Genomic DNA, 10,966 nt, shown 5'->3' with positions numbered 1-10,966 from the left:
CTTCTCCCAAGAAGCAGGCGTCTTTTAATTTCGTGGCTGCTGTCACCATCTGCAGTGATCCAGTGAGATTCTACTGACGTCTAATTGCATTTTGTCTCGTGCTTTTTCTTTTTTTTTTATCTGTGCGCCGCTTGCTTTCTGTGCAGAACCGGTTGCTCCCGCATGGCAACGGGTTGGACTCGATGACCCTCAGGGACCCCTTCCATCCCTTACCATTCTAGGACCAGAGGGGAGATCCTGACCTGCCCCGACCGGGGGCGCGCGCCGTGCGGTTCCTTTAAGCGCTGCCGAGGCGGGCGGAGGATGCCGCTCTCGTGTGTGTGCGCGCGCGCGCGTGTGTAAAGGGGAGGAGGGGCAGCAGCAGCAGCCGGCCTTGTGCAAGGAGCATGCGCCGTGCGGGCCGAGGAGGGAGGGGGCGGAAGAGCGCTCTCGGCTCCTCCTCGCCCTCCTGTCTGTCGAGCGGCAGCGGCAGCGGGGGACACCCGGCTCGGGAGCCATGCAGGCGTCCGCCGCCGAGACCTAGCCCGCCCTCGCCTCTCCAGCAGCAGCAGCAGCAGCAGCAGCGGCGCGGGCGCTCCCCTGGTTGGCCGCAGAGCCGAGCTCGCCCTCGCGCCGCCGAGCCATGGGCAACGAGGCCAGCCTGGAGGGCGGCGAGGGCTGGGCCGGGCTGCCCGAAGGCGTGGCCGGCGCGGCGGACGGCGGCGGCTCTCCGCGGCAGCAGCAGCAGGGCCCCCCTTCCGGAGCCACGGCGGCGGCGGAGCTGAGCCGGCTGAGCGAGGAGGAGAGGAGGCAGATCGCCGCCGTCGTGTCAAGGGCGCAGCAGGGGCTGCCCGAGGGCGACGCGGCGGCCCAGAGGCTTCCTCAGCAAAGGCACGCCAAGGGGGGGGGGGCGAGGCGTGGGGGGGTGGGGGGCGCTTGGGGGCCGCCATAGCCGAGGCGAGCTCCTCCTCCTCCTCCTCCCCGCTGAGGGGGCTGCTGCCCGGCTGCTGGCGCCCTTCTTCGCCGCGCTGCCCACAGCGGGCGGGGGGGGGGGGCGGCAGAGCGAATGGGGCGCGTCCGGTGCCAGCCCCACCGGGGAGCAGGCTCGGCAGTCGCCCCTGCGCGGCAACTAAAATCAGTGGCGTAGCGTGGGGGGTGCAGGGGGGGGGCCGGCCGCACCGGGCGCAACATCTGGGGGTTAGGGTTAGGGGGCACAAATTACTTGCCTTGCCCCGGGTGCTGACAACCCACGCTACGCCACTGACTAAAATGGAAGCGCCGAGCTCTGCTCTCCACAGAATGAGCGAGAGAGATTCTCAAGTTCAAAGCCTCAGACCCGCGCGCCTTGGCGGTTCCCTCCGAGGAAAGCAAACAGGGCGAAGGAGATGTGGCGGGTGCTGAGGCACTACGGATCTCCAGGTCCGGGGGGGGGGGGTTCTTTGCTGCCTCCTCCTTTTTTTGGGGGGGGGGGTCCGGGGGGTCCTCCCATTTATGCTGCCAGAGAATCGCGTTGACGGTGGAGCAGCGCCCGCTGCTTCCTCGCCTGGCCATTACGAGGCACGTAATTTCAATCTCCGCTGTCCGTGGTGCTGAAAACGCTCGCTTTTCTATAGAGGGCTTTTTGGTCTTATTTATATTTATTTTTGATATTTCGGATCCTTTTCTATTGCGCCGGGAGACAGAGCTGTGGTACAAAATATGTTATTTCCCCTCTCTCCCCACCCCACCCCCCGTTCAAATCCTATCCCTCTGAATCCTTTATTTTCCTAAAGGAGCAACCTCACACCATATTGACAAATTCCTCCTATTCCATTAACAGTTACCAGTTATGTTCCTATCTCATCCTAGATACGGTATTTTCCCGCATATAGGATGCCCCCATGTATAAGACGCCCCCTATTTTGGGGGACTCCAAATTAAGAAAACACCCCGCAGCACTACCCGTGTATAAGACGAGTCCCAATTTTAAACCGAATATTTTGGTTTAAAAACCTGGTCTTATACACGGAAAAATATGGTAACTGCCAAATAAATTGTTACTCTGTAAAGCTCATCAGCGCTTGATGAACTGATTGATAAATTGAAATTAAATTAATTTAAAACAATAATTTAAAGCAAAAAGGTTTTACATCTCCCCCCGCCCCCATTCTACTTGAAACTATTTCTTCTTTTAATCTCTGGTTGTTTGCTAATTTTAGGTTTTCCAAAATTTATAAGAGAATGGGCAGGACAGCCACAAACGCTACACATGGTCATTTTTGTGATCCTTCATGTTTGGGAATTTTTCCTAGTGTGTCCAGGCCCTTGTACCTTGTGGTGTGACTATTAAGGATGCTCATTGCTGTTGATAAGTTAGATAGTGTGCTTTGATTTCTGATCTCCTTTTTTCCATTCCTTCCCTGGATCTCTTTAAAAACTATATTAAAAATGTAGATAGTCAGGCACATTCTCTCTCTCTCTCTCTCTCTCTCTCTCTCTCTCTCACACACACACACACACACACACACACTACTTTAGAAGAAAAGCAAATGCAAAGTTTGCCTTAGAGTACCATCCTAAACATGTGGTCAGAAGTAGGTCCCACTGAGTTCCGCGGGGTTTGTCCTATAGTTTGTTTTCACTTCCCATGGTGAAATTGACTAGATCTGAAGCAACTTGTCTTGTGGTTCAGTCAATTTCCCACAACCTTGATGGAAAGCAGCAGAAGATAGAAATTAGAAAAGCTGGCTGACGACCTCAATATCAGCCTCCCTACCTGTGTGTCTTCACAGCTATCAGGCTACAGATTTTCGATCAGGATTAGTGTCAGGATTAGACTGAATTTGCATCACAGTAGTGACCATCTGCATACAGATTCTATCATATTAATAATAAAACATCAGAAATATAATGCTTAAGAGCCTCAACATATTTCATTTATGAATAAATTATTATGAAACGATTTCATAATATACCAATTGCATTTGTAAAAACTGTTTCAGCTACCAGCTGTGATTAAAAAAAGTAATCCGTAATTCACACTGCAACGAAGAGCATAAAAGAATCCCTAAATCATATTTGGTGCTGGGTACTTATTTTATTGAAATAACATTAATGTGCTATCTACAGATTACCTCTATACCTAAGTGTGGAGAAATATACTGGATGTGTGTCACAGACAGGGGCATTTTTTGACAATACAGGGAAGAATGTGTCCTGTACTGAGGTTACCTCAAGGTCCATTTCCATCTTGCACATTAAATAACTTTGGCATGCTAATTTAAAATGGTTTATTATTTTAGATTAAACCTTGAATCATTGCTAAACTGTTCTCATCCATATCTTTCCACCAAGCTCAAGTTCCAAGTAGTGACATGCAAGTTATCCTTTTAGTTCAACAGTTTGCAAGGGAAGTGTGCTATCTGAGAAGAAAATTCAATGTATTTGTGTTCCCAATTTAGATTCAGTTTCATCTCTAAAATCACAGAATTTTAGGTTGGTTTAAATTTCCATGATAGATTGGCAGTTAATCCATCTTGTAACAGTTTTGCCTTCAGCAGTAAACTAAGAAAGCAGAAGCTTTTTATTAACAGTTTTTAAAATAATAGTAATAATTTATTAAATTTGTATATCACCCTTCATCCGAAGTTCCCACGGTGGTTTCACACACCTTTTGGAAGGAAACCTTCCATTCAATGTGAATTAACAAATGACACAAGTGGAAAAACCGTCATTTCACCTGCTTTGTGATTTGTGTCTGTAATTATTTTAATTCTGTCCTTCAATTAAATAGTTTCCAGAACAATTTTCAATGAAATATAAAACAATAATAACACCATTGCCACAATTGCTGTTTATAGCTGAGGTTAAAATCCATCCAGCAAAGATGAGATTAAAATCACCATGAGTAGTCTTGGAAAAAAATTTAAAAGCTCTTACTTAGTGTGTAAAATATAACAGCACAGGCAGCTGGCAGGTCTCTAACAAGAGTGAATTCTAGAAATGGTGAATCAGAACCAAGAACAGCCTCACTCCTGGCACCTCCAGCCTCATGTTAGATGGCAGGGGCACCTGGATTAAGGCTTCAAAGGCATATCTTAATTCACCTGCTAGTGTGCCCCATAATCTTCGTTAATCTAATTTTAAAATGACCATAGTGGCTGATACTGTAATATTATTTAACTCTGAGCGGAGAAGAACTCAGACGTTCTTTTATAGCATTGTAAAAAATACCTAGGGACACCTGGGAACACAGGGGTGGTGAGGAGCAAAGGTTTTCCTTAAGTTCAGGGCTAGCCCACCCATGAGTCAAGGTGAGGCAGCTGCCTCAGGCGGCAGATCCCGATGTTGACCTTTCACTCCCTCCCCATGGTTTCTGATGTAGATCTTCACTCACCCCTTCTTTCCTTGAGGAAAAGGGTGCCATTTTGGGGGGCTCCTCAAGTGCCAAAATATCTTGGGCCAGCTCTGCCTAAGGTAGCTGAGTACTCCCTCAAGTATATCAACATTCCTTTAGGGTTTGGTTTGTATACATAGGCAAACTGGGCCCTCCAGATGTTTTGGGACTACAACTCCCATCCTCCCTAGCTAACAGGACCAGTGGTCAGGGATGATGGGAATTGTAGGCTCAAAACATCTGGAGGGCTGCGTTTGCCTATGCCTAGTATACATAATGGTCATTTCTCTAAGAGTTATCTTAAATGCAATCTAAAGGTATCTTGAGATGTCATATTCTCTAAACCTAAAACAGTCACTGAAGTATTTCATACGCCATGAAGATTGTTTGATGGGCCTTAATCGTAAATGATGAACTTTTATTATGTAGTCAGCAAGAATCCATATGTAATGAGATATAATCCATTTTTTATTTTTATATTACATGGGCATTGCATTGTCCTTGTCTCCACATCTTAGACAAGTAGTGCGTAGCAGCAGGGAATAAAGTTATCATTTGACTTTGGCTTAGAAACAACAAGGTTCTTATGGGCCTCTATTCTAGTAAAGATTTGTGTTTATTCATTTATTTCTGATATCTTTATACCACCCTTCAGTAAAAATTCCAAGGGTCATTTATATAAGAAAGCAGGGGGGTGGGGAGCATCTCTTTACAACTTGACAGAAGTAAGCAATTTACCTTTTGCTATTTTATGAAAGATTGTAAAAAATGAGGCCTGGTAGAGTCCTGCTTTCTTCATTTCTCCATTGATCTACTTACCTTCAGGCTAGGGACAAAATATAAGCAGACCCAGGTGAGTTAATTTTGCCTCATGTCTGTTCGAACAATTTTAAGGAAATGATTCTTAAAGTAATTTTATGAAAATTATTCTTAAACTCCACTCTGCAGATCAGCACAGCCCGCAGAGCACTTTCTTGTAGTACCCAAGGCAAGATGAAAACGAGTATTTTTGACAAGCAAATCATGGTGGCTGCTTTCTAAAATTCATGTTTTTTGCTGCACACTTGGGGTTAAGGGAATGGAATATTGTTGCTAGGCAGCAGGTAGACACTTCTAGGCTTGCAAATTCTCCACATCAGCCATAAAAAGCGATCTAACGCATGCACAAACCTAACCACCCACTGTGATGCATTTCAGTTTTAATTCAAAAACCTTCCAAGGCCATGCGTATTGTGGACATAACATGTTTTTGTTTTAAACGCAGAACAAGGAAGCCTAAAAGAGTTTTAAGAACAGCTGGTCAAGGTTGTAGTTCAAAGCATACTTACTAGAGTGTAAATCTCATTGACCTCATTGGTACTTACTTCTGTATAGATATGTTTAGGATTGTGTTTCACTAGCTTCAGAAGAGGAGCAACCATGCCAGCCTCCTAATACAAAAGGGGGGAAAAAACTTGTGTGGTTCCTTAAACACTGATGAACGTATTGTGACACATGTTTTTGTTAGCAAGACCTCTAAGTAGGCTGACATTAGGAAAACCTATAATTGTATTTAAAGCTTACGAAATGCATGACACCACTCAAAAGACCTGTCAGTAGAATATCAAACTAAATGCTGCATGGTCATTTTCAGGGAAGAATACTAGACTATTCTCAGAGGATTGCTTCTATTCAGTTTACTGAAATTAACGGAGTCTTTAGTGTTGGAAAAGGGCCCTGTGGGTACCTGCAAGCCTCTGAAACTCTGAGCATCCTCCGGTGCGTGCAGCTCTGGAAAAGGCATATCCCTTCTCTTCCCATGCGCTTCTAGCGACATACATCAGAATGATATATGCACACTAATCTTCTGGCATAACACAGCAAGAAGCGTGAGACATCGTAGAGCTAATCTACTATTTATTTACACACTATGTACAGACAAAAGCATAGTGGTGTCCATTCTTTCCAGCTCCAAGAGAACAAACAGAAAGAAATAAAAGTGAAAGTACAGTGTAATAGTACCCACAGTGGAAGAGACAAGACCCTTCCTTTCCCAGACTTGTCCTAGACAGGCATGTGACATTTACAGCAATCTCATCTGCAGCATCGGAGGAGTGAAATTGCTAACATTTAGAAGTGGGGGTAGTTTGATGGGCAGGAAAAGTCTGATGCCCTCTGGTTGTTACAAAATTCTTAAATCAGTATTTCATTTCTTAGGTGGTTCATAGATACTGGCTCTGTTGACATGACTTTTATTTGTGCGCCTTGGTGGGGCTATTCATGAGCTGCATGTTCATCAAGTGATGACTTGCATGTGTGTAATGACTCATGGCATGTCAAATGCCACAGGCAGAGAGTTTATATCTCCTCTAGCACTATTTAGTGGATGCTATTCATTTGTGAGAGACCCAATGCTGCGTATATTTTTCTGAAATGGCTCTTAGCAAACACCTAATTCCTTGTTTATAGATGGGGGAAACCTAGCTTCTGGCAAGAAGAGTTTGGCAAGATCAACATGATAAGGCATGTCCCATAGCACTAATTTATGGGAGATTGATTATATTGAAGTGCCATACCTGTGCAGCTGTACTTTTATAGGGGAATTCAGTGCCTGCTGTTTCAAAGGGTTAACAGGGTAGTGTTTGGGCTGGGTGGTTGTAAAGCTGTTTTAGAGCTATGAGTTGGGAAATAGTTATTTCATTTATTTCATAAAATTTATACACCACCAGATCATAAAAAATCAAAGTGGTTTACAAAAGATAAAACAGTAAAATCAAGAAAAAATACAATCCTACTTTAAAACATGCAAAACACTAAAACAGATTAAAATTAATCTCAGTTTTCTAAGCATTTGGGTAGGCTTGTCTCAAAAGGAAGACAAGCATCTGGGTAGGCTTGTCTCAACAGGTGCTGAAAAGAGTACAGTGAATATCCCAAAGGAAAAATCCTATTATATTCAGAGGCACATTCTTTTGACTAAGAGTCCCTATGTTAAATTCAGTGTAAGAAACTGCTTTGTGCAAGTACCGTATTTTTTGCTCTATAAGACTCACTTTTTCCCTCCTAAAAAGTAAGGGGAAATGTGTGTGCGTCTTATGGAGCGAATGCAGGCTGCGCAGCTATCCCAGAAGTCAGAGCAGCAAGAGGGATTGCTGCTTTCACTGCGCAGTGATCCCTCTTGCTGTTCTGGCTTCTGAGATTCAGAATATATTTTTTTCTTGTTTTCCTCCTCCAAAAACTAGGTGCGTCTTGTGGTCTGGTGCGTCTTATAGAGCGAAAAATACGGTATATTTGTTTACGTGTCATCAGTAGAGTATGAGACTCCTATTCTTAAGGTTGTGCTTTGAGCCCCACATTGGGCAAAAGATTCCTGAGTAACAGGAGGTTGTATAAGTTGACCCTCATTGTTCCTTCTAGTGCTTTTTTCTGGGGGGACGCAGGGGTACACATACCCCTAAACATTTTGTGAATCTAAGTTTGGCCTCATTGAGGGGCAGTATTTCAATATGCGTAGGAAAATGAGAGTACCCTTAAACATTTTTTTGGGGGGGGAGCACTGGTTCCTTCCAACTCTACAATTATATGGTTCTACAGTTCTTTTCCTCTGATAAGAGTTTAAGAGTACAGTCCACTGACATTATGGGTTGACAATTGGTTATAAGGGTGGTTAACCATTGCCATGTCTGCTAAATGATACAATTTTTGCCTTCTTGGAAGCAATAACTTATAAAAAGCTTCTGTGGTATAAATGGTGTGCTATGAAATTCCAAAGATGATTTGGTTGGGCTGTGCCAATTACAAAAACAAAACAAAACAAAACAAAAAACACCTAACCTAAGAAATTCAGAGATCCCAAACAACAATATATGGGACAGGTTTTTAGATTGTGGGTGTATATATCCTGGGAAGTATCAATGTTATTAATCTCTTATCTTCATAAGCAATAGAAACACTATATTCTTACCAGTGCATCAATTAGGAGTTGCTTTTTAGCATTAGGTCGTTCAGTAAAGAAGTTCCTATTTTTAAAATTTCACTTTCATGTCGTGCCCATTTGTGGTTTAAGCCAGAGCAACCGAAATGTTTCCCATGCTGGACTTGAACCCAGGCTCAAAGCCAGAATGGATCGAAATAATTGGCAACCTCCAAGACTGCCTGTAGCCGGCAAAATCACTGTGCCTAAGACTTCGCTCAAGTATGGCAAATATGAAACTGGGTGTTTTTCTAAAGCTGATAGATCCAGACCAAATTTGCTTCTTTCACAGTATTTTCACAACCACCTACCTCCTTTCTTTCCCGAAACAGTTTTCTGCTAGTTGGAAAGATAAATATTGAAGCATAGTTCAGGATATTTTTGTCAACATTGTTATTGGTAGCCTAAGCATTGTGCTGTTAGGTCACGCCAATATCTACATAGTCAAGCCATGTGATTCTTCCAACAACCGACCTCTTTCATGCTGTCCTTGTGAGCAGCTGGCTTTTCACATGAAGAGCATGATAGTAATGGTCTTCTTCTGTTCTTTAATCCTATCATCTCAAATCCAGAGATATTCTGTCTCTTTACATGAAGGTTGCTTTTCTCTATCACAGCTAAAGGGCTATATTTTATGAACTTGTCTGTTTTTGCTTGTTTGTTTGTTATTTGTTTGCTAGTACCCATCAGAAAATCTTGCGGCTATTAATTTGAGGGGTCCAACCAATGTTAGTATTTATTTGGCTATTTCCCAGACAATGCACCAATGTTGGGTCCTCTAATCAGGGTTTGCTCAGCGAGACAGGAAGTCAACCAGTTATAAAGACCACAGATTCAAATATGTAACCGAAATGAAGCAATGGATTTATTGTTGTACAATGCTTCATTTCAGACATTATTATCTTCATATAGCAGATAATGGTACTATGAAATCTGAAGCAAATAAAGAAACTTAACACAATGTAATATAGCAATATAGTACCTTTAGATTTAGAAAATATCTAAAAATATAAACAAATTAAAAACGCCACAAGAATATCATTATTATTGTATTGGCAAAGCAACCAATCATTATGCAATCCTAATTGAAGTTCTGGCCTCCTGACTTCCTCCAGCCCATTTAGTGCTGAAGTAGAATTTCTAAGCTCCTTATTTCCAAGTTTACGAAGATAGCATTTTGGAATATAGTTCATAGTTACTCAGCCAGTATCCTGTGGATGACAACCTGTGAAAAAGTTAGGCAGGCAGCAAGTAACAAAGACAGAAGAGGTAGAGATAGAGAGACAGCAGTAAGCAAAAGGACCCAAATACCTCTTAGAATGACCAGGAAGTAGACCAGGAATATGGAATTTTACATCATTTTCATTACTTACATAGCTGAACCCAAGTAACCTATGCATTGTGGATAACCATAACCTGGGAAGCTATGACTGCAACCTTTGCTTATCCAGCATTTCTTTACTCAGGGTTCTTTGACACATTCTAGCGCATTCCATTTTCTACTGAACATTTCAACAATGCTTGTAATTCCACATCGTTGTGACATGGTTGCTATTCTTTTTTGGATCTCACTGTGCTGATGTTATTATGTTATCTTTTATCTTATCCAAGATGTCAAGTTTTCACTCGACTGTCACTGAGAGTCAGCAAAGTCAGTTCCAAGCACTTTTGCAGAATATTGGCACAGAGTTGAACTTGTGATCCATTTTGGTCCATCAGGGCTGATTTTTGCTGTCATTGTTTCCACAGTAGTTTAGTAGGGTGTAGTGTTAATGTTGCTGATTTGTTGTGTGAATAAAGTGTCTCTGAGTTCTGGTAATACAGGAGAGGGAGGTGGGAATCCTTAAACATGGCTTATATGAGTGCACTTAGTTTCACTGCTCTTGTCTAGGTAAAGGTAAAGGTAAAGGTACCCCTGCCCGTACGGGCCAGTCTTGACAGACTCTGGGGTTGTGCGCCCATCTCACTTAAGAGGCCAGGGGCCAGCACTGTCCGGAGACACTTCCGGGTCACGTGGCCAGTGTGACATCGCTGCTTTGGCGAGCCAGAGCCGCACACGGAAACGCCGTTTACCTTCCCGCTGGTAAGCGGTCCCTATTTATCTACTTGCACCCGGAGGTGCTTTCGAACTGCTAGGTTGGCAGGCTCTTGTCTAGAAACATGTAATTTCAGGCGATTTAATGCATGGAACTAAATTGTAATCAGGAATGTTCACATTTGTCATCCGTGGCCAGTATGTTGCAGTAATCTTTATGGGAAAGAATTGCTCAAAATCAAAATATCCTTTTAAAACTGTAAAAAAAAATTTAAATCTTAGCTCTTGGCTCATTTAGTTAACTGGGAAAAGATACAGAAACTAGCCTGCTTAAGAAAGAAAGCTATATATTGTCCCTTTAATAATATATATATATATATATATTTAAATAACATATTTTATCAAAGCATCAAAATTCCCCCATCACCTTTCATTTTATGATAGTTCCACCAATGTATTTTTGTGCTTAGAATATAATTTAACTCTAGATAGTTCGTGCAAGTGAAATTGGGTAGGTGGTGAGACATATTCAACATTTTTTATTTTTTAATGCAGGGGTACCTCGGGTTACATACGCTTCAGGTTACATACGCTTCAGGTTACACACTCCGCTAACCCAGAAATA

The 10,966-nt window shown here is 43.0% G+C and overlaps 1 protein-coding gene across 1 annotated transcript in view; it reads left to right on the top strand.

Annotated features, from left to right (window-relative positions):
• Window positions 1–622: 622 nt before the first annotated feature.
• Window positions 623–10,966, top strand: part of PCLO (piccolo presynaptic cytomatrix protein) — a gene marked incomplete at its 5' end in the record, with an annotated part of 241,011 nt that continues 230,667 nt past the window's right edge. The window contains one exon of the mRNA XM_083738705.1: window positions 623–896. Coding sequence (XP_083594831.1) covers window positions 623–896 — 274 coding nt within the window. The remainder of the gene's footprint in view (window positions 897–10,966) is intronic.

The sequence above is a fragment of the Podarcis gaigeae genome, assembly GCF_964106915.1.
Source record: "Podarcis gaigeae genome assembly, chromosome: 5".
NCBI classification, from domain to species: Eukaryota; Metazoa; Chordata; class Lepidosauria; order Squamata; family Lacertidae; genus Podarcis; species Podarcis gaigeae.
The sequence above is the reverse complement of the archived record's forward strand: the minus strand, read 5'-3'. Positions and strand labels throughout refer to the sequence as shown.